This window comes from Artemia sp. Qi Xiang Cuo, chromosome 11, assembly GCF_049724085.1.
Source record: "Artemia sp. Qi Xiang Cuo chromosome 11, ASM4972408v1, whole genome shotgun sequence".
Classification (NCBI taxonomy): Eukaryota; Metazoa; Arthropoda; class Branchiopoda; order Anostraca; family Artemiidae; genus Artemia; species Artemia sp. Qi Xiang Cuo.
This window is the reverse complement of record NC_142804.1, coordinates 33,905,915-33,931,378: the sequence shown is the minus strand read 5'-3', so window position 1 is coordinate 33,931,378 and position 25,464 is coordinate 33,905,915. Positions and strand designations below refer to the sequence as shown.

At 36.4% G+C, this 25,464-nt stretch overlaps 1 protein-coding gene across 1 annotated transcript in view; it reads left to right on the top strand.

Annotated features, from left to right (window-relative positions):
* LOC148946908 (uncharacterized) overlaps positions 1–25,464 on the top strand; it is a 161,400-nt gene that overhangs the window by 113,646 nt on the left and 22,290 nt on the right. The window contains exons 7-8 of the mRNA XM_089097187.1: positions 18,160–18,331; positions 24,646–24,767. Coding sequence (XP_088953313.1) covers positions 18,160–18,331; positions 24,646–24,767 — 294 coding nt within the window. The remainder of the gene's footprint in view (positions 1–18,159; positions 18,332–24,645; positions 24,768–25,464) is intronic.

Sequence of the window (25,464 nt, the reverse complement as noted above, 5' to 3'; positions counted from 1 at the left end):
ACAAGATTAAGCGCAAAAGAAAACCCTACTGTACATGTTTCAAGCTCCTATCTGCAAAAATGTGGAATTTTGTATTTTTTGCAAGAAGAAAGATCACGGATGCGTGTTTATTTGTTTGTTTGTTTTTGTTTGTTTTTTTTCCCAGGGGTGATCCTATCCATCCAGTAGTCCTAGCATACCGTGAGAGGGCTCATTTGAAAGAAAATTAAAAGTTCTAGTGCCCTTTTTAAGCGACCAAGAAAATTGAAGGGTAACTTGGCCCCCTCCCACGCTAATTTTTTCCCTGAAGTCACCCAATCAAAGTTTTGAGACAGGCATTTTGTTCAGCATAGTCGAAAATTTAATAAATATGTGTTTGAGGATGACTTAATACCCCACAGTTCCCAGGGGAAGGGCTGCAACTTATGAACTTTGCGAGAATTCATTAGCATAAGAAAATTTGCATAAACTTAGAAAAGACGATAAGAAATCCGCCAAAAGAGATCATATCAAACAATTCGTGGTAACGAACTGTAAGTAAGGAGCGACCCGGCTCAATAGTAATAGAAACTCTGAAAAACGGAATTCTGATACCAGTAGATACATCATACGAATGGGATTTTTATGTTGATTTCAAATATATAAGTTTCATCAAGTTTAGTCTTACCCATTAAAAGCTACCAGCCTGAAAAAAATTGTCTTATTTTCAAAAAAAGGGGGAAACACCCCTGAAAGTGAGAATCTTAAATTAAACCATCAGATTCAGTGTAACAGAAAACCCTGCTGTAGAAGTTTCAAGCTCTTATCTGAAAAAATGTGGAATTTTGTATTTTTTGCCAGAAGAAAGGTCACGGGTGCGTGTTTTTTTTTTGTTTTTGTTTTTTTTTTGTCAGGGGTGATCGTATTGATCCAGTAGTCCGATAATATCGTTAAAGGGCTCATTCGAATAGAATTTAAAAGTTCTCGTGCCCTTTTTAAGTTGCCAAAAACTTTGAGGGTAACTTGGCCCCCTCCCACGCTCATATTTTCTCCGAAGTCACCCAATCAAAATTTTGAGATAGCCATTTTGTTCAACATAGTCGAAAATTTTTGAAATATGTCTTTGAGGATGACTTAATCCCCCACAGTTTCTGGGGGAAGGGCTACAAGTTTGGAACTTTGCCCATTGTTTACATATAGTATTGGTTATTGGGAAGTATACGGACGTTTTCAGGAGGATTTTTTTTTGTGGCAGCGAGAGGGGGGGGGTGGTTGGAGGAGGGGGTTACGTGGGAGGATTTTTCCATGGAGGATGTTTCCTTAAGGGAAGGGACATTTCTATGAAGGGGGTGCCGGATTTCCCATCATTATTTAAAAAACGATCAGAAATTAAATAAAAAAAACAAGTTTTTTGAACTGAAAGTAAGGAGCAACATTAAAACTTAAAAAGACCAAAAATTATTACGTATATGAGGAGGTCTGTCCCCTGTTCAATACCTGGCTCTTTACGCAAAAGTTTTTTTAGTACTTTCAAAAGAGCTATCTATTCTAGCTTTCAGTTAAAAAAACTTGTTTTTTTCATTTAATCAATGCAAAGATGGACAAGATCTAATCTTGATCACTGGTGCAGAACTATAAGCAGTACTTTGTACTAATTAAGTGTTAGAAACAAATTAGTCAATCGAAGCTCAAATACAATTCTCTTTAACAAACAGTATGTTTTTTTATGGATTGCATTTACTTAGGACAAATTTAGTGCTACCGGGCATTATTGCCTCTGAAACTGGGAAGTTTTATAAACAGCTTTTTAGATATATCGCAATTGGTAGCGTTAGAATTTCCGTTTGAAAGTGCTTTCTAAGCCAAATTTTTGCTTTGCATAAATATTTGTAGAAACCGCCATTTCGCTTTTGCTCGATATAGTTTTTAATTTAATTAAATAAAAAAACAACTATTTTTAACTGAAAGTAAGGAGCGACACTAAGACGTCAAATGAACAGAAATTATTCCGTACGTGAAAAGGGTTGTCCCCTCCTCAACGCCTTGTTCTTTACGCAAAAGTTTTTTATTGTTTTAAAAAATAGAGTTGTGAGAGAGTCAAAATTTACCCTAAAGAGTGAGGCGTTGAGAAGAGGACAGACCCTTTCATATACGGAATAATTTCTGTTCCTTTTAAGTTTTAATGTCGCTCCTTACTTTCAGTTAAAAAAAGATTTGCAGATTAATTTTACTTTTTGGCTAAATGGCTTTCTCGAAATTTTTATCGGTAGATTTTGAGAAAAAAGGGATGGAGGAGGGGGCCTAGGTGCCCTCCAATTTTTTTGGTTACTCAAAAAGGGCACTAGAACTTTGAATTTTATTTACGAACGTTTTTATTAGTAATAAATATACATATCTTACGAATTAACTTATGTAACGACTTTCAATATTCGTATATTTTTATTACGTATATTAGGGGGTTCGCCTCCTTGTCAATGCCTCACTCTTTACGCTAAAGTTCGGATTTTGTACCAATTCCTTAAGAATGACCCCTTAGTCACAAAGGCCGTTTAATTAGAATAAATAGTTCCTATGAAAGTTCTTAAAAAAACTTTAGCGTAAAGAGTGAGGTATTGACTAGGGAGCAAAACCCATCATATACGTAATAATTTCTGTTCGTTTTAAGCTGATGTTGCTAGTAGAAAGCTATCTTATACTCCGAGAGGGAGTCCATATATGGGCATAGAGTCCCTAGGGAGAACACCTGTAAGGTCAGTCCCACGAGTACATCAAATATGGGCATGGAATCCCTAGGGAGAATGATTGCATAATCGAAGTGGGTCAATGACCTCTTTTTCCCAGGTCGATTTATTTGTTGTTGTTGTTTGGCCAAGTGCACGCTCGGAGCGAATGTTAAGATCCAGGAATAGGAAACAGGATCACGTGTTTCCTTCTTAACCAATCAGAGGGCTGGTTACATATTAGCGGGAGTTTCTTGGATGTCAACAAGAGTTCACGTCAATAGTTGCTGGATTATTGAGTCTAACGGGGACAGGGTCAATGACACCTCTTCAAAGGTCGATTTATTTGTTGTTGTTGTTTGGCCAAGTGCACGCTAGGGGCGAAAGTTAAGATCCAGGAATAGGAAACAGGATCACGTGTTTCCTTCTAAGCCAATCAGAGACTCGGTTACATCTCCTTCTAGACCAATCAGAAGCTCACTTACATATGGTTTTCCCCATTACATAACAATTCGCCCTTGAGATTTCGTATATAACGGACATGCGTTGTGATTAAACATTCAGAAAGTTCCAAGACACAATGGATGTAACACATGAAATTATCGATCTTGAAGCTTCATCTGCAATCATTAACAATGTGAGTACATTTTCATTTTTTATTTTCAAAATAAAATTTTTTTCCTTGGTCACCCTCCAGTATATTCAGGTAACCCCCCCCCCCCCTCCCACTCCAGTACAAACTCCTCCACCATGCTATCTTTATACTCGCTAGAAAACATAAAATATATTCTTTTTACTTCATAAACCTCCTCAAAACCCCCCAATGTTTTTACAACGATAATTCTTGCAAATAGAATAATTCTCTTTTCAATAAAATTCTTGCTTTTCTGCATTGTGATCTTTTCTGTAACTGACTTCTGTCAATTCTTAGGCATTATGTCGCTATGTTTTGACATAAAGCTCCGCGCAAGCTTATAATTAGTTTTGTCACCCCTTTTCCTGTGTATTTACGTTTGCGGCTTAGCCAAAGGGATTGTTTTTCTCCATCAAATTAAAACACTTTTAGACAATTGCAATAATTAAGCGCAAGCCTACGCAATCTGTATTTGGAGGAGTGAAACGAGTTATTTTCAAATTAAGGTCTAACAATATATTTAGGACATTGCTGAAAAGGGGGGGGGAAGGGGCCATGCCTCAATTCTATCACTATCATTGTAGAATGAAAACAAAGTGTTTCTTTGCGTGAAAATTAAGGGGCTGGGATGTCTATGAATAAGCTTTTTTAATTAATTAAAATAGCATTTGATTTCTGAGTTTAGTATATTTTTACTTTTTGCTTTACTGAAAATGCTGGGGAGGGGACTTCTTAGTGATAAATGCTTTCTACATAAAATTATGGTTAGTGGGGGGGGGGATACTAATTTTCCTTCTGTAAAAAAAGGGGGAAATTATTTTCCATACTAACTTTTTTCTTCTTTTAAGGACAATAGTGAAGAATGTGTGCCCCCTCCATCTAAGAAAGCAAGAGAGGGTGAGGCAGCCCCAATGCAGCCTGGCAGAAAGTTAAAGAGAGAGTGGGCGGATAACTACAATGCCGAAGCCCCACCTACGCAAGATCGTGAAATAGCCGGCCCGTCACCCCCTTATCATACATTGTCGGGGGTCTTAGGAGCTGCCCCGCCGATAAAAAATCATGAGGTTGCCCTCCAACACGCGCTACCCGGACCATCTGGCACCCAAAAGCAGCCGGAATTTGCAAATGTGATCATTGTTTCTTACCTAACTTATCAGGTATATCTAAACATATCCATTTTTCATCGCGCAGTAAAAGTGTCTCAGAGATATTAAAATATTAACCCCCGTCCCCAACCATTGTTTTAAATTTCTCTGCTCCCCCCCTCCCTCAGAGATATCTAAATATAATGTTTTTTTTGCTTTGTCAAACCACTCTCTTTTTCTTATCTTTCCAATTTTCTCTGTTCCCCCACTGTAGGCCAATAAACTGTTGCTATCTCTTCGCTATCTCTTAATAATACTTTTAGCTAATTTCTAGTCAATTACTGTTAGAGAGCCTTTTTTTCATTGCGCAGTAAAAGTGTCTCAGAGATATTAAAATATTAACCCCCCGCCCCAACCATTGTTTTAAATTTCTCTGCTCCCACCCCCCTCCCTCAGAGATATCTAAATATAATGTAATTTTTTTTTGCTTTGTCAAATCACTCTCTTTTTCTAATCTTTCCAATTTTCTCTGGCCCCCCACTGTAGGCCATAAACTGTTGCTATCTCTTCGTTATCTCTTAATAATATTTTTAGCTAATTTCCAGTCAATTACTGATAGAGAGCCTTTTTATCTCAAAATTCTGTTTATCACTAGAATATTATAGTTTTAATTTTTGACATAAAGCTCCGCGCAAGCTTATAAATAGTTTTGTCACCCCTTTTCCTGTTTTGTTTACATTAGTGGTTAGGCTAGGCAATCTAGGTTTTCAATGTTTTTTACGTAATTCTGTGTTTGTCCGAAAATAGCGGAGAACTTATTGTCTACAAAATTAGCAATAGATATTTAGGACATTGGAATTCTATATTCTATGTAAGAGCGAAACATGTTATTCTCCAAAAATAATTGCTAACAATATTTTTATGATATTGCTGAAAAGGGGGGGAGGGGGAGTGTTTGTCTCGATCAAATTAAAACGGTTGTTCAGACAATTGCAATAATTAAGCGCAGACCTACGCAATCTCTATTTGGAGAATTGAAACGAGTTATTTTCTAATTAAGGTCTAACAAGATATTTAGGACATTGCTGAAAGGGGGGAGGAGGGGGCCATGCCTCAATTCTATCACCATCATTGTAAAGTGAAAAAACAAAAAAACTGTTTCTTCACGTGAACAGTATGGGGCTGGAATTTCTAAGAAAAAAATAGCTTTTTGCGCCGCGGGACCCAGGAAGCATGGCGGTCACTATGGCGAACGGGAAGTGGTGCGGGGCCCGGGAAGTGCCGCGGTGGCCCGCTGGGCCGGGGAGGGTCGGAGAGGGGGGGCATTACATAGTGGAAATTGGGAAGGGGTGGAGTTGTTTGAACAAAATCAAATTGCTTTCTATATCATTTTTAGATTGTAAATATCTTATATTAAGTTGGAAATTGTTTCTTTCAGAATATATTGAGAGGGAACAGTGAATTAACCAAATGCTACTATGTGAATACTGCTACTACTACTAAGCGCGTTTTAAATAATACATAAATAATAATCCAAATTTTAAAAATAGGATGATTTAAACACTTTGAAAATAAGCTATTTTTCATTTATAGATTGTATTGGTCCCATATTCCTTGTCACCGTCCTCATCAGTTGCAGAAGAAGAGGACAGATCGGTGGACTTCCACAGCAATTCACTATGAAGCGGTAATTCACTTGAAATACCAGATTATATTGATGATTTTTTAAGTGATTTTCTTTTAAATGTAGAGTATAGCACAGTTGAGCAGGGGGACGTACCTTTGCTAAGTCCAAACACCTTACAGCTTTTAAATGATTTCACAAATGAATTAACTGGAACCCTCCTCTAGCCCTCGATAACCTACTTCCACTTCAAACAACTGAAGTGGATCCCCTTGCCCCAAATATTGAACAAAGTGGGGGAGGGGTGTTGATAGTATACAAGAGGTGGAGGGGGAGGGAGATAATGTTCAATTTACAACTTTTCCCGAATTTCAATTATCTAATACAATTTTAAATGCAATAGTTGTCTACACTGCGACTTTTGGTGACCCATTTAATTCACTTATGGGGGGAAATTTTGTGCTTGACCCCGTAGAAATTGTGCATGAATATGTAGATAAAATTCGTGCACTGCTGGAGAACCAAAATCAATTATGGGGAGGGGGGAGGGATTCAATTAAGTTGTCAATTGTTTTAAAGATGTTTTATTTAAATGATGGGAAAACTGAAGTTTACAATCATCATATACATTCCGAGATGCGTTTGATTTATCCGAATATCTAAAATTTTGAGGGTGTTTTTTGCGAGTGGATACGTCATATTATTGCGCATCTTGAGAATTTTAATGAAAATGGGAGCGGGTAAGTAGTTTTTTTTGTTGAAAGTTTAAGTGTTAATATCTGTAAATTTAAGAAAAATTTTATTTTAAGAGGAGCGCATAGGGATAGGGGTATAATTTTAAAATATAATCCAGAACTAGTAGGTTGTCAAGTTGCACAACAACTTTGTCTTGAAGCATGCCCTCAATTCCTCAAGTACGCTTCTATCATATCAGCATTCGAGCCTTTAGCCCTTGATGCTACAAAGGCAAATTTAGACCACTGGGCTGTGCATGGAACTGAGGGGTCTAATTTCCCCATTGTAAATTTCACTTGTTTAGATGGCAAATACCCAGTAAAGCTAAGATCCATTGATATTTTTGAAATTGCTAATGCTCATTTAAATGTCGGTATTACTGTGGTATGGTATGATGCCGAATTTAAAGATTGGTTCCGTTTAAAAAAGAAGGAGATGGTTTTCCCTGTAAGAAGCCCATTGATTGAATTGGTCAAACAACGGGTCTGGTTGTTGTATACATCACCATTTAGTGACCTTGCAACTTCAATCGGCTATTTTAATCCAATCACAGACATCAGTAGAGTTCTGGGGGAGGGTAAGAAAAAGGGGGTATGTTTCTACTGTCCGACATGCCTCTCTTGATTTTGGACTGCATTAAAGCTGCAAAATCACGTGAAGCATTGTAGACGGCATGGCTATCAGGCAGTGGAAACGGTTTCAGGGGATAGGGCCATTTTACGTTTCAAAAATTTTCAAAACACCCTCCTCCAGTGCAACAAAATATCTTTGGAATGTGAAGCTAAGCTGGTGGAAGTAAACAATCCTTGATTTCCAAACCGAATCAAAGAACATCAAGCTATTGCAGTTTCCTATGCCCATGTGCAAAGAGACAGTTCTAACACCATGCGGTTGTTAGAAATAGTAGAAACATTGGATGAGGGGGAGTGCCTGATCAAGGCACTGACTAAATTAATTGGCACAGCTAATGGCACTATTTCTTGTTTCAGAAATACGCATTATCCTTTGTTGTGTTCGGAAGAGTACCGTCTCTCTAATAAAAATAAACCCATCTGGTGGTTGGTTCCTCGGGAGTTTTGCGCTGGGGTTCCGTCGCATCCAGGCCCCCGCGTGGTGCAGGCAAAAGTCAGAGACCACAAGCACTGGGGGCAGGACCTATACTCTGGGGGTAGTAACTTTAGAGGAGTCGCGCAGCAATTGTGTAAATTAAATGTTAGACAGCAGTTTTTTATCCCAGTTTTTATTCACAATGCAAATTATGATTTAAAATTTATTTTACCGGCACTGGCACGTATGCATAGGGATGGAGGGGGAGTAGACCGTCCATGGGTAAATAATTCTTTTTCCTATTATATTATTCCCAAAGCGGCCGAGAAGTTGTTGCTTCTTGAGCTGAAATGGCAGGTAGTAAATAATGGGCATACGTGTTGGAATAAAATCAGGTTTTTAGATTCCTTTGGTTTTTTTTTCCCAAGGCATCGAGTCAATTGATTCAAGTGCAGAAAAGCGACAATTTTGATAGCTGTCCCTTGCTTAGACAGCACTTTCCAGACAGTGAAATGTATGACCTATTGACCTGCAAGAGTGTATACGCATACGACTATTACTGTTCTGGCGCTCGCTCAAGTGAGGTGAAACTACCTCCAATTGAAGCTTTTTACAATTCACTCACCAACAGTGAATGCACAGCCGAGGACTATGAGTTTGCCAAGAAGGTGTGGGCTAAGGGGAATTGTAAAAATGGGTGGGATTATTGTAGACTGGACTTGGCCAGTGACGTTTTAACTCTGTTTTACATAGTCTGCAAAAGCAAAGACCAAATCTACTCTCAGTTCGGGTTAGATATAGGCTATTATTTTTCCACGCTACATTTAGTGATGGACTTAATTTTAAAAATTAGTAGGAAAGAAGAAGACCTAATCATCGATGTAGATAAACAACTTTTTGTAGAGCTTTCAATGAGGGGAGGGTATGTTTTTCATGGGGATCGCGTCTTGTCAACCGATCCGAGCGGAAAAACAGCGGTGCAAAGTCAAATGCAGTGTTCTTGGACATGAACTCATTATACCCCTCGGCAATGTCTCACTACTCTTTGCCGTGTGGTAATTATCAATGGCTTGAGAATCCTTGTTAGTTCCCCGACATTACCACTGTCGAGGAAAATGGGCCACAAGGATGGTTCTTTGAAATTGACGGGCACATTCCACTGGCACTTCACGATTCAGTCAGAGATTTTGTTTTTCCTTGTATCAATTGGCCCTTGAGTAGGGTCTCAATGAGCCCCTATAATCGATCACTTGTCGAGGATATGGGAATATACTTGCCCTCCTCCAAGCAAAAACTGATTTGGACCATAAAATGAATGTCGTTTTCCATAATGTGCTTTTGCACTGGACGGTGAACAATGGTTTAAAGATCATAAAAATACATAGGGTCCTGCAATTCAATCAGAAACCATATTTAAAGACGTTTATCGACACTTTTGTTGATAAACGCTCTAGGGCAAACTCCAAAGTAGAGAAGGAAATGTACAAACTCATTCTAAATTCAGCGTTTGGCAAAATGTGTGAAAGCGTACGCAACAGATCTCGCAGCGATGTCGTGACTGACCCTCTAGAGTGTGCACGAATTATTGCCGACCCCAATTTTACATCGTTCACGAGCATAGAGGCTGGCATGGCTCTTCTAGACAGGAAAAAGCGAAATGTGGTACTGAACAAGAATATAGCAGGAGGTAGTTCATTACTAGAAATTTCCAAAAAGCTCATGTTGTCGTTTTTTTACAATGTGTGCAAGGTGCTATGGCCACGGGAGGGGCAATTTCAAGTTTACTATGGGGATACAGATTTTCTGCTGCTGAAGGTAAAAACCGAGGATTTATTGGGTGATCTAGAAAAGGGGAAATACATCAGCTCGCGGATGGATTTCACCAACTGGAATCCGTCCCTCTACCCAAAGCTGTTTAAACTTCAAGCCCCCAACCAACTACGAATGTTAAAATCAATGAAAAGGAGTAATTTGATACTCAGGGGGTGTTCTTAGATCTCAAAGAATAGTGCAGTGAAACTCATAATAAAATTGTAAATAACGCGGCGACAAAGTTACCTACGAATTTTGTAAAGAATGACTTGAACATGAGCGTGTACAGAGATTTTGTGGAAACTAGCCTAGAGCCAAGAGCATAGTTGGTTGCAATTCGCTCTCTACAGTACAGAAATTATACTGTAAGAGTGGAAAAAAATGCAATATCGTGTATAACTAACTAGTTATATGTGATCAAGGATGATGTAGTTTTCCTGCCACATGGCCACTACCGTATTTCAGACCAAGTTGAATGCAGAGAGTATCGCAATCACCTTGGTCTGGATAAATTAACCTAACCAACTAACCTAACCCAACCACTAACCAACTAACCACCAACCTTTCATAAATTAACTAACCACCCAACCACCCAAACCTTTCATAAATTAACTAACCCAATCTAACCATCACCGCTGACTCAACCTAACCCAACCTAACCTGCAACAGCAGTCACGACGACTATTGTATACTGTTTCGCCACCGTGGCTGCTGGGGGGTGGGGGGTCCCACCCAAGGCCGGCCCCGGGGGGGTGGGGGGTCCCGCCCATGGCCGGCCTCCGGCCCTGCGACCCTGGGGGGTGGGGGGGGGGGTCTCCCCATTTAAATTCATAATGTTCAACTGTGCTATCTAAATTTTTAAGTGTTTTTAATTGTTTTTTCAAGTGTTGTTGTTGTACAGAAAAGTGTGCTACTCTACTAATGTACATAAAGTGTTCTTGCTGGACAAAAAGTGTTTAAAGACAATAAGTGTTGTTCTTGCTCTTGTTGATGGACAAAAAGTGTTTTAAGATAACAAGTGTGGTTCTTACTCTTGTTCATGTTGATGGACAAAAAAAAGTGTTTTTTTAAAGACAATAAGTGTTGTTTTTGCTGTTCTTGTACAAAAGTGTTTTTTTTATGTTGTACATAAAGTGTCATTTTTATCATTGTTCATGTTGAACAAATAGTTTTCATGTTGCAAATAAATGATCATGAAATAATGTTTTTTTGTCATGTTCTTGTTGAACAAGTGTTATTCTTATCATTGTTGTTATTGTTCATGTTGAACAAATAGAGTTTTTATGTTGAACAAATAAATGACCATGAAATATTGTTTTTTTGTTGTTGTTCTTGTTAACGTAGATAGATCTATGGGAAAATTATTACTACTTATTCATTGGACACTTATGATTTACAGTTAGTTGTAGTCCGGCTGTTGTCAGCAGCAGCAGTAGAATGTATCAATTTAAAACACCCTTCAGATCGGTTCTGTGTGGTCCCTCAGTGTCGGGGAAAACCACAATCTTAGCTAAAATAATTCAAAATTGTCAGAAAAAGTTTTTGGAAAAACCGAATAATCTACTATTGCTATAGTATTTGGCAGGAGTCCTATGATCAAATAAAAGCTATTACCACAACCATACCAATACAATTCATACGAGGACTTGATGTTTTCAATAGTATTGAACCGAACTCGTGGATGATTATCGATGATTTGGCTGAATCCATTGAACAGTTCTCACTGGAAATGCTACAACTTTTCACCGTTCGCTCCCACCATGAACAGAATTCCATTACCCTAGTTCTACACAATCTGTTTCATCAGAGCAAATGTATCCGAACCCTTGCTTTGAATTGCACTATCTATATTATCTATCGAGATGTTCGTGATTCTAGCTCGCTAATAACTCTCAATAAACAGATGTACCCTGGTGCCCCTAAATTTTTTCTTTCAGCGTACACTCAGTCAACTAATCAAACCGACGGTTACATTTTGTTGGAATTTAATCAGGGTACGCCCGACGATCTACGCGTAGTCACCGACATTTTTGAGAAAGAAATTACAACATATCTTTCAGTGAACAGTAGAAAAGGCTATTAGATGGCGTTATGACTCTGAAGAAACTACACGAACAATGGCATTTATTTTCCGTTTTAAGCACTTCAAAACCCTTGCTTAAGAAGGCCATACTCAAACATGGTGTTGACAATGATTTCATTAATCTAATATCTGAACTTTGTTTAAATTTAACCGAGGGTAATGTTCAACTGTCAGAAGGTGTTAGACAACAGACAAAGCAACATCGTTCCACTGTACGCGCCTTGGCTTGTAAAAACAAGGGAAAATTTTTTTAAATAAAACGACTCCTTCAAGCGGGCGGTAGCTTTTCCACACTGTTACTGCCAATAATTACAGGACTTATAAACAGTTTTCTCTAGAGAGAGAATGGCAAAACCCTATAAATTGACACCATTTGAACTTGTCCTCTCGCCCGTTGAACATTTTGAAGACAATCTAGGCAAATTCATTAATGATGAGCATATTGCCGATGATAAAAAACTGCTTTTACTTCAAGACGCATTGTGAAGTGTGGACAAACATAGACCTCATCGTGAGAGACCCACCGTTGCCGATCCCTCTAAACAGGAAACATCTCCTCAAGATTCTGCAGCAGCAGTGTATTCAAAGGAGAAGGAATTGAATTCAATTGTATTGAAAATTGGAAACCTATTGCCACTGACCTATCGAGAACAGAGTAAAAAAGTATTATCATATCTCATGTTGGAAACTGATAATCATCAGGTCGACAGCACAGGGAAACGAATTATAATTCAGGGAAAAAGTTATAATCTAGTTGATTTAATTTGTGATATGGTGACGAATCGTAAAGGACTTTTATCATTTGACAATAATCTATACACCTTTCTAAATGCATCAAACTTCCCCAAAAGTCTTATTGGCAATAAGCAAATTCTAAAGAAACTAAGAGAATATAGTCCTCCAACAGCGCCAACATCATTTAAAAAAGAAGAAGATTCAATATTTGAAAATACTATCAGCAGCAGCAATGATTTTATAACACCTGTGGCTGCTAGTCAAAAGCGAAGACGAATTGATTTACACTCCAGTTTGGAAATGGAGAGAAGTAATCGCATTGCTTTTTTACGCTCCAATTGGAGGAAGGTATTTGAGTTGTACGCAAAAATTATGATGAAGCAAGAAGATTAGTCTCTCCCGAAATGCTTTCTAAAGTTGCCTTCGACAGCACATTGAAAAAAGCAAAAGAGCACATAGAAAACTAATCAAGTTACGCACTGCACCGGAATCACAGGCTTCGCGGCAAACAAGATCGACAAACTAAAGCCTTTTTCCCTCTGCATATAATGCAAACGGATCTTTTAACTTTAGACGCAGTTCAACGGCGTCACAATGCACCCTACAAATATATTCTGGTGTCAATCAGTGTCTTTAGTCGCTATGCCTATGCCATTCCATTACGATCAAAGAGAGGTGTTGAAGTTGCTCGGGCCATTGAAAGTATTCTTGAACAGGATTGCTATAGAAAAATTCAATCGGATCGTGGAAGCGAATTGTTTTATATCCATTAACAAAGGATTCTATTGAAATATAATACAACATTTTATCGTGGTCACAGGCCAATAAAGGCTACATTGGCTGAACGGTTATTAAGAACGATTTGTCTGTGAATTTCAAGATATTATGTATTAACAGACACACCTGCTATTCTTCCAGATCTAGATAAAATCATGCGGATATATAACCATCGACCTCATCGATCTCTGTCCAACTCAAGCCCTTATAAAGTTCACTAAGATGAAAAAAAAGTTGCTGCTTTTATAAAGTTCTATTTCAAGGGTAGAATAGAAAAAAAAAATGTCAAGAAGAAACTTAATGTCGATAATACTGTTCAAATTAACCGAACAAACAATATCTTTTAAAAGGATACTTATGTATGGAGCACCGAACTTTTTAAAGTGTCCAAAATCCGGGACACCGAGCCCACGACATATCGACTGCGAGACACCAAAGATGATGTGATTCTCAGCGGTTTTTATGAATATGAACTGCAAAAAGTTAGAAGCACTAGTGCAATTTATCAAATTGAAAAGATATTAAAGAGTCATACTCGTAGGGGCCAGAGACAGTTGCTTGTTCGCTGGCTAGGATACAACTCTGATTTTGATTCTTGGGTCAGTGTTGAAGACATTAGCAATGTCCAATGATTTCTATGTGACTTTCATGTCCAATTTTTCCGATCCTCTCTACAATGACTTGAATAGAACAAGTGATTTTTGGACGAAACTCTCCCCCACCATCAAATTTGACGAGAATGGAAAGTATGAAGTGGCTCTTGTCGACTGTATTCTCAAAAATACCTACGACATCCTGAGAAAAGATCGTAAATATGAAATAAAAATTAGACCCTATGATTGGCCACCACCATCATCAGGTGATCAAGAACAAATTCAAAAAATCAATTGGATGGATTATCCATATATTGAATTACCCTACGAGGAACTCACCTGTATGAATGATTCATGTCGTTTTATTAATAAAAGAATTTCCGCTCGTAAAAAAGCAGCTTTTCAGTTCAAATATTCAAAGGAGGAGGGCAAGATCTACATTAGTTCATCCATTTCCAGCGAAAAGATTATTCTCAATGATAACCTAAAGGATGTTCTCGGCCTAAAGCCCAATATAATCAGCGGTAAAAGTGCTAGGAACACTGATTTCATTTATGCTGACTACCCGCCTGCCTTCTCCACGGACATTTGTATATTTCTCTACGCCTCATTTGGGGAAACATCTCGGGTTAGTAATTCAAATGTTCCCCACATACGAGTTCTTGAACGAAAAACCAATCGAGAACATATTCACCACTACCATATAAAGCATCTTCAGTATATTCATTTAAACACTTCCTATTTGGAACTCTGTCAGTTAACACTAAGAACCGAATTGGGTGATCCCATAGCAATTTCAAAAGGTTTAGCTGTGATTACATGCCATTTTCGTTCCCATCGTTCAACAACAAGATGTCTAATAGAAAAGTGGTATTCACTTGTCCTGGTATTGACTGCTATGTTAATACTCTTGACCCAAGACAACAGGGCAATGGAATGGACTATTACAAAGGTCACTCGTCAATTTCTGGCTACGGTCTTGGCAGTTGGTTTGCTAAGCTGTTTCGCTCTTCACTACCACTGGCTAGAAAATATCTTGTACCGGCTACGACAGATTTTGCATCCTCTACACTATACAATTGGGGCTCTGGCAAGGATTTTAAAAAAAAGTTCTACGGAAAATCTTAGGCCCAGTGCACGAACCCCTGGCGAGAGATTAAAACAAAATGGTAAAGGCTTAAAAAGGTCGAGAAACAATGCATCACTCATCAGTCTCCACTCAGGTCGAAAACGAAAGACATCATTTCTCTTGTCAAAGAAAAGAAGGAAAAAGCCGACACGTACTGTGAACAGAAGAAGAAGTCCCAGGAAGAGAATTGTTAGATCGAAACTAGATTTCTTCTCTTAAGATGTCCTACCTACCGCATACTATTCTCAACCATCAATCACCGCCTCATTGAATCTATTCAATGCTGAAAATGTTGATGTGAGTGTCAAGCATGGATACTATGAACAATTTTATCCTCAACAACCCCTCTCCGATAATATTCACTTTCAAATTTATTCCAATGAAGACTACTTTATGGACATGTCTTCGACATTTATAGATTTGCAAATGAAAGTCCAGAAATCTGATAATACAATGCCAATTCAGGCCGATGGAATATCCTATGAAAATTGTTTATTACATAATTTATTTCGTCAAATTAGTGTCTACATCAATGGCACGCTGGTGAGTACAAGCAACAATCTCTCAAATTATACAAGCTATATGCAATTCATGCTGATGACACCCAAGTCATACAAGGAATTGAGAGGCACCTCCAATGGATATGAATATATTGCTAATACTGATAGTACAGATGCACTTAAAAATGCTACAACTAGTGAATTACATCTAGTTGGAAAAATGTATCATGAAATATTTAATATACCCCAATGTCTGCTGCCCAATGTTAAAGTGGATATAAAACTGACGCTTGCACCATCCAATTTCATATTGAGAAAAGAACTTGCTGCCAATCCTGATGTAAGTCTCTCCCTCACCTTGGCAATACTTCATGTACGCAAACAACAGGTCATGAGTTCTGTTGCTTTGGCAGTGGATAAACTGAGAGCCAATGGAAATAATATTAAACTACTTATTCCTCATGCAATCACAAATCAACGTTATATTGCCATGGGCTCACGCACCTTCACCGATTCATCCTTTATTAAGGGTGAAATTCCATCAAAACTCGCTTTAGCATTTATAAAAAGCACCAGTGCAATAGGATCGTGGACTGAATGCCCACATAAATTCGAAATGTTTGGACTTCCATCTCTTGTGTGCAAAGTAAACGGTATCCCACTCTAAAATCTATCTTTTGATAAATCCTATAGAACATTGTATGAGTTGACCATGCAAACCCTATATCATGATTCGCAACTATTTGAAAATGGTATAACCGAGGATATGTTTGATAAAACACATGGTATCATTGTTCTGGATTTGTCTGGCACACAGGATATGAGTATAGTACGTACAGGGAGTGTGCGTTTAGAGTGTACATTTTCTGACCCATTGCCTGAGAGTATTGCACTAATCTCACTAAATCAATATGAAGCCTATTGGGAAATCACTCCCGAAGGCAGTGTTCTACTAGACTTGGCGCCATGAACACCAGTCAAATAATCAATGTATTTAATATAGATCCCTACATGTCGCAGTACAAATCCTATTGTCTACCCTTGGACTTTCTTGGAAAAATTCAAAGTGTCAACAATAGCTTAATTATTGTTAATAGCAGTCCGTCGACTGTGCTGACGGGTCATTGGCTGTGCATATTTCAAACAATGAAGTCGATTGAATTTTTTGATCCTCTAGGTACGTCAGAGGGCTGTCATAGGAAAACAAAGGGGCTTATCATGTGAATTTTGCCAGGGGTGGGAATCATGCCAAGGCTGTCACAGAAACCAGTGAGGGTGTGTCATGAAGTCAGAGGGCTGTAACAGGAAAAGGGATAGGGGTGTTGTGACGTCAGAGGGCTGTCATGGGAAAAGGGACGGGGCTGTCATAGAACCAATGGAGGCCCCACTACTATCCTCAAGGACATACTTATTATATATTTTTACCATGCTGAAAAAATGGCTATCTCAAAATTTTGATCAGGTGATTTTTGCAAAAAATGAGCGTGGGAGGGGTATAGTTGCCCTCCATTTTTCGGTCACTTGAAAAGAACACTAAAACTTCTAAATTTTGTTTGAATAAGCCCTCTTGCAATATTCTAGGACCACTTGGTCGATACGATCACCCCTGAGGAAAAAAAACAAAAAAAAACAACAAATAAACACGCATCCATGATCTGTCTTCTGACAACAAATACAAAATTCCACATTTTTGCAGATAGGAGCTTGAAACCTCTACAGTAGTGTTCTCTGACCTGCTGAATCTGATGGTGTGATTTTCATTAAGGTTCTATGACTTTTAGGGGATGTTTACCCCTTTCTTCGAAAATAAGGCAAATTTTCTCAGTAACTTTTGATAAGTAAGAATTAACTTGATGAAACTTATATATTTGAAATCGGCATAAAAATCTGATTCTTTTGATGTATCTATTGGTATCAAATCCGTTTTTTAGAGTTTCGGTTACTATTAAGCCGGTTCGCTCCTTACTTACAGTTTGATACCACAAACTGTTTGAAAGAGACGCTAGAACTTGTACTTCTGTCTGAATGAGTCCCGTTTCGAAACTCTACAGTTCGTTGTTCGTGTTCGGTACGGTATCTTTCTTTATGAACTCTACCTGTTTGGTATCCTTCTTGGATGTGTCGGAAATCTCATTTTGTATAGATAAAGACTCAAAATCTCTGCCTTGGGTTCCAACATTTAGACTTTGATGGTATAATCGTCACCAACATCCCGCATATATTTTACATCAGTATTAAAAGTAGATTCCCTGAAATTTTAATGATATATTCCTAGCAAAAGCTTCGTCTTTATTTCCCATGTCTATCAACACGTGCCTCTCTTTACTCAACGTTTCAAGCTTCGTTGGATTTGAGCAAAGTTTTGACTTTGTTTCGTTTACTGAAAGTAAAGTTTTTGCAAAACTTTTAGAAGCAAAATTCCTTTAACAGTACAATTTGTGCTACTATTTTGGTGTTTTGTTTGCACAATAAAATATCATGCCTTCAAATTGCTGATGGTGCCACACCTTCAAGGAATTTGGTTACAATCTGCAACTTTAGTGAAACTTCATTCATGGCCACTCCACAAAAAAATAAATATTTTTCGAAACATATATTTTTTTAAATAGTACTAAATTGATTATTGTCATTCTCTAGAGCATTTTCTAGTCACTTTTTCAAACGAATATTAATAATTTTGAACGAATCTAGAAAATTATCTTTCTAATTATATTCCCTTTATCAAAGCTCTACCTTGTACTACGAAGGACCTGGACGGGCGGCTTCATCAAATTGCATGTCTTATGCATATTCTTACGGAGCTGCCATAAATCTTTCTGTTAGATGTAGTATTGAGGCAGCAGGTACTGTTGCTCCAATGTTTTCAAGCATGTTACATCCAACTGGTCATCCAAACCAGGTAAATGATTTCTTTATTCATAAAATTAAGTATGTTTAGCTATGTATATATATAGTATTGATTTGTAGTCTTGTGTCAAAATTTTTGTTCATTTATTCGCACTAAGAAATAAGTTAACTAATCAGGCTAGAAATAAAATTGCTGCAGAGTTAAGCTGTTTCAGTTTGAGATCAAAACACTGACGGACTTTTTCCTTCAACTGCCCCTGATTAATACCTCGGACATCTAGATTTATCCTAGATCACCTAGGACATTCGCAAAGATGTTGAGTTATATTTTAGCTTTTTGCTAAAAAGAAAACTGCAATTGATATTTATTAGACCTCTAAAATAGCATTTTTTGGTTTTCATCATAAATATCTACAATAATTACTTACCTTATTACTTAATAATTAATAATTACTTAATAACTAATTACTAAATACTAAATAACTAAATAAGTACTTAATAATTAAACTAAATAAGTAAATAAATAAACTAATAACTAAACAAACTAATAACAAAACTAAACTAAATAACTAAACTAAATAACTTAATAACTAAATAAGTAATTATTATTAATTAATAATTACTTAATAACTTAATAATTACTTAATAATTGCTCGTGAAGAAGAATGTGCAAAAGTAGTTTACTTGAGAAAAAAGTATAAGAAGGGAAAATTTTTGCAGGAAAGGAATAATCTCAGAATCTTTATATCGGTGTTGCCACCTGCACTTCCTTTTTGCTCTTTATTTTAGCAGGTTTTATCTTCGCAAATGTACAGTACATATAAAAACAGGGTGGGGACTTTTATGGTACCTTTTTCTAAGAAGAGTAACAATTAGCAGATTGAAAGACAAAATGTAGGATTTTTATTTTTTATTTTTTTCTTATTCTGGACTGAAAAAGAAGGAAAAAGTGTGGTTTTAGTGATCTAGCGATGCATGCAGTTAATTCTGCTTAGAAACCAGAAACAAAAAATATTAGGAGTTATCAATAGCTTAGACAAAATACGTCTAGTTTGACCTATTAAAGAATTGATAGGTCAAGCCTCTAATACAGCCTATTATACAGTTAAATAATTTATTTTATAGATTAAATTTAGGTTTCAGAAGGGGGATCCACATTTTCACAGGTTCTCTGATGAAAAAATGTGACATTTAACTCAAGAATATGCATTATTATGTTCGAAACGTAAAAACAATTCAAACAGAAATAATCATGCAATGAGACAGTTTAGGTATTACAATCTAGGGTTGAAGATTACCATTTTTTTTTATATTCTATTCTTTCAATATGAACTTGATTCAACAATCCTGGGAGAAAAGAGTTTTGGGAGGTCTAAAAAACTGGGATTTTGAGGACCCTATTGTTGAAATAAAAGCTACGATGTTATAATCCTCACCGTCTTCTGTAAATAAATAGCATTGATTTACAGATATTGAAGGTCTTAAAAGTGTGTTCCTAACAAAGTAAAAATTTACAGATAATTTTAAATTAGATCAAAGCTAAAGCGTGTGACAATGCACGTTTCGCACGCAAAGCACCCCATGAAAAGCTGGTTTTAGAACTGTGCTTTATTTTCTAGTAATACATTTTAGTGTTGAAACAGTGCATTCTATTTTATTAGAAAGGTAGTACTGCGGTAGGTATACAAAAATTTCAGTAAATTTGGTGCCAGATCTTAAATCAGTTAAATTTCACCAGAAACATGCACATAAATAAGAGACCGAAGCCGAATATAATTAAAAAAAAAATTCTGATTGAAGTAAAGAGTGCAGTTAAGCGAGCGCAGAACGCAGTTGAAACGAATAAATGTTATTGCTTCACCAGTGGTGGATCTAGGGGAGGGGTGAGGGGGTGCGCCCTCCCTAACATAGTTCAAAGTAGTGTAATTTACTTAATTAATGCAAGTTTGCGTTAATTAAACTTGTTTGTTACGCAAGTCTATCCGATAAATCTTTTCTGCCCCCCCCCCCGAAAAAAAAATCCTGGATCCGCCACTGTGCTTCACAGTTAGTTCGAAAAACATATGCTTATCTTGTTCAAATAAAATGACTCATGACACTTCCTATATTCAAAGAAATCGGAAAAACTAGTGCTTTGCTGAAAACACAAAACCGAGGCAACAAAACTAGATTAGGAGCAGAAAAGTCCTCAAGTAGCTTGTAGAAAATAAAAACGTTATTTATGTGACTCTGAATAGTCTTTCACCAGCCATGAAATAAATATATTTTAGTGTGCAACATTAATTCTCTAAGAAACTCCAGCAATCTCAGTTCTTAGTAATTTGGTAGTTTTTCGGAACTCTGAATATAAGGACATAACACGAGTCACTTTATTCGAACAGGTTTTTTAGACATATGTAGCATAAGCTGCAATGTAATAATTTATGTTCCTTCAAGTTTCAGCTTCGGTCTGTTAGTGCTGGAGAAATAAACAGAATAAAAAAAGACATTTCAGCGTTTGAAACTCTCTTTCAAAATTTTCGAAAAATTCGTATCGTAATAAATATTTACTGTTAAGATTATTTAAAAAACAGTTTTTTCAACTGAAAGTAAGAACATGTTTTTTCAACTGAAAGTAAGGAGCAACATTAAAACTTAAAACGAATATAAATTATTACGTGTATGAGAGATGTTGCCCCCTCCTCAACACCTCGCTGTTCACGGTTAAGTTTTTTAGTACTTTGAAAGAAGCTTCTTGCTGTTCTAATTAAACGATCCTTTTGTTTCCGGTGTTGTTCCCAAAAGAATTGGGACAAAATTATAACTTTAGCATAAGGAGCGAGGTGTTGAAGAGAGGGCAACACTCGTCATATACGTAATAATTTATGTTCCTTTTAAGTTTTAATGTTTCTCCTTACCAGGACCGTCACATATGGGGGGGGGGGCACCCTTCCCCAATATTTTTGGTCACTTGGTAAAAAAAACAAGCCGGTAAAATTCGATGTTTACGACGCCGCTAAAATTCTTTATTCGGTTCAATGAAGACCACAAAAGTACTGACATGTCATCTACAGAAATTTCGAACTTGGTCTGTAAACGAAGCAGTTTTACCGACTCCTGCCGTGATTTTACAGATTATGATTTTACAGCATTAAAATAGTGACATGATATGTACTAAAATCTAAATCTCGGTTGGTAAATGCAGCGATTTTACCAACTCGTGCAGTGATTTTACGGATTATATTCGAAATGGACATTATGTTCGGACAGTCGGTGAAATCTTTTGCTCCTCCCACCACCCCAAACATTTTGGATAGTAACAACATTGCTCCTTACTTTCAGTCGAAAAAACTTGTTTTTAAAATTTCCGATCGTTTTTTAAATAGTGCCAGGAAATCTGACTCCACCTCCACAAAAAAATCCCTCCTCCCCACGGAAACATCCTTTAGACAATTCAATTCCGGTGAAAATTTATCCCAGACAATTACCATTAACATCTCCACGCGTAAAACCGAGTCAGCAAACAGAAAGCAAGACATATAAAAAGAACTGTGTATAGGAATTCTGGCAAATTCTCCTAGTGAAAATTTTTCCCTGAACGGTTCAACCCCGGAAACCTCCCTCCCTATGGAAATTTCTCCCAGTTTAAAATCCCCCAGCAGAGAATTCGTCCTCCCACCCGAAAAATGTATGCGTACTTCCCAATAACAAATACTATACGTAAACAATGGGAGATTTTATAACTTAAAGACCTATTCTCAGGGGCTCCGAGGGATTACATTATCTCCAAAGGCATAGGTATTTGGGCCTTTCAACAATGTTGAACTTAACGGCTATCTCAAAATGTTGATAGAACGATTGAGAGTGAGAGGGGTCTAGTTGCCCTCGGAATTAAAGTTACTCAAAAAGAGCACTGGAGATTTCATTTTCCGTTTGAATGAGCCTCTCCCGATATTCTAGGACCACTTGGTCGATATGTTCCTGAGAAAAAAAAAATAAATTAACATGCATCCCGTGATCTTTCTTCTGTTAAAAAATACGAAAATCCACATTTTTGCAGATAGGATTTTGAAAACTCAACAATAGAGTTCTCTGACACGCTGAATCTGGTTGTGTGATTTTCATTGAGATTCTTTGACTTTTAAGGATTTTAACCCTTTTTCTAAAATCAGGCAAATTTTTTCAGGCTCTTACCTGTAATGGGTAACACTAAACTCAATGAAACTTGTATATTTGGAATTTGCATAATAAGTCGATTCTTTAGATATGTACTGGTATCAAAATCCTGTTTTTTAAGAGTTTCAGTTACTATTGAGCCACGTCACTCATTACTCACAGTTTTTTTTTTTTTACCATGAACTGCTTGATAATAACTTGAACAGTTGTTATTCCAAAATTAATTTTGAAAATGTTTTTCTCTAGATGTGTTTTTAACATGTTTTCTAGTTTCCACTCATTAATGGTGCCGAGAAGGGGGTTTTTATACAAGATGGGGGTCATAAGTGCCATTTTACGTGCTAGGTGGTACTTTACAATGACGTTATTATGAATAATTTACAAAAAGTACGTAGATATGATCAAGAGCTATGAAATGAGCCATTAAATATCCGTCCACTATGTTGCACTTGCCTGCCTGCTCTTTTAGTCAGGGGAATGGGAGGGGGTAAACAAGTTGGTTATTCTAAACCTCCGGTTAAATGTCTTATCTAGGTCACCCTTTTTCTTACTTCCCAACCTTTCTGCTCGAAAAATGACGCTAGAAAGTGCCATTTCTTTGTGTCATATGGCACTTACAAATAGTCTTATCGAAACAAATTTACGAAAATCACATTGATATGACCAATAGCTTTTAAACGAGCCATTAAGAATTTCTCTGCGGTATTGCGGTAGCCTGCTAACCCTGGTAGAAAAAAAAAGAAAAAGAAAAATTGTAGTATTAGAAGAACTTTCTGTACTAGAAGAATACTTTCATCAATTTCTAGGCAATTATCACAAAACTCATTAGGGGTTATTCAATTATTTGCGAAAACTGTTTAGATTCGCTTTCCAGGATATAGCTTTTTGGAAGAAGAAGACTATCACAATTTTTCTTAAAGTTTGTCTTTGCTTTGTTTTATTTAATTTACCATGAGAGAATGCAATTAAACCAATAATTTTTGATCTCTGAGACAAAAGGAATAACTTGTCAAAAAGTTTTGGTGACATACACAGAAATAGCATTGGTTATAATTAGCAGAGGGATTTCTCCAGATACAACAAAGCTCTTTTCATATCCTCATTCTCCCTCATCTTGTTTCTTTCATAAATAAAAGTGTCAACAAAATGAAAATCAAATGCTTGAAAAAAACATTGATATGTTTTGACGAATGTCGAATAAGGTAAATACAAACCCTTTATTACTACACTTCACCGACCTCCTAATTTAAGCTCTGTAACCAATTATCCCCCCCCCCCCTTGGGTGTTTTTCACAAGTTCTGGGAACTTCAGTCATGACATTGGTAAATATATGTATATATATATATATATATATATATATATATATATATATATATATATATATATATATATATATATATATATATATATATATATATATATATATATATATATATATATATATATATATATATATATATATATATATATATATATATATATATATATATATATATATATATATATATATATATATATATATATATATATATATATATATATACATATATTTACCAATGTCATGACTGAAGTTCCCAGAACTTGTGAAAAACACAAGTTATATATAACTTGTATGTTTTTTATATATAACTTGTATATATAACATATATATATATATATATATATATATATACATGCCAAAACATTTTTACTTTTGGATCGAAGTTTGGGTATTTCGGGATTTACGAATTATACTTGCGAGAGTTCAAGAAGAAAACAGTTCTGAAAAAAAGTTTGCTGTGTTACTTTTAAGTTACGCTATTTGGAAATAAAATAAGAATCTGCATAGTTTTGGGTTCACTTTCTTGTGCAGATGTTGTTGTTTTTTCATTGTTTTTTGTCATTGCCAAACGCTACCAAAACGACTTTTATTCTGAATCGAAGTTACTCTTTTTATTTCCTGAATATTATATAGATTTTAGAGTAAATTTAAACTACAGGTTTCATATTTTGTTTCGGTGTTCCGTGCCTAAATAAAGTAATACCCGGTACGCTTAAGATTTAGCAATGGGATTCTACGTGCAAAAATTAAGAGTTAATTAAATATTTAGTAATTTAGGATTTATTTTTGTATTTGATATTTTTAGTTAGGCTAAGTATTATTCATAAACTAAGTATATTGTATATACGCATTTTGCCGTAAACATCATTCAGGGATTCTTTCATTATAGATGTCATTGCCGTACGGAAGTCAACAGCTTTTACCTATACTTGGTTGTTCCGAAAGCCCATTGTTGTCAACTCCTGCCATATCAAGTAGAGAATCCACTAAGTCTCCGGAAATTTTGACTAGGTGAGATACTTTTTTCGTGGTTTATATTGTTATGCTTAGCATAAAAGGTTAGCATAAAATGTCTTTGCGCGTTATAAATATCAATGAACCAGTGGAATTTTCCCTCAATAGAATGGCCATTCTAGACTTAACCAAAGCTGGGTTGCAAAAGTCTATAGCTACCAAGCAAAAATATCTATCATAAATGACTGCGGTGGATACATTCACGAAATTTATAAATACCAGAAGTGCCTGTGTTCAGAGTGGGAAGGTAATATGGGAGTCAACCAAGACAATTTTTTCTATCAAGTCATGCTATACACTATCTTGATTCAAAATAACTAAAAAAAAAAAATTAAATCTATTTCAATTAGATACGGTAGACAGATTCATTAAAATGAACCCATTTTATTGGGACAACTTCCTAGCAGAACATAGCAGGTTACTTAGTAACCTGAAAAGTTATAGTTCAATATATATATAAGTAAATTCGTCAAGTCTTATAAGAGGTCAAGCTGTTCATAATGACAAAAAACCTAGCTAACCTGTTTTAAATTTAAATCTTTTACAACTTAAAATTCTTCAATAAGCGTAGAACAGTGATTCCATTAATTCCAATCCTGACTTCAATTGACTGGCCAGCCTCTTTGATTGTACATCCTTGACAATTTCGATTTCTATTAACAATTTTTGGTAGCTTCTTTTCGTGTTTTGACTA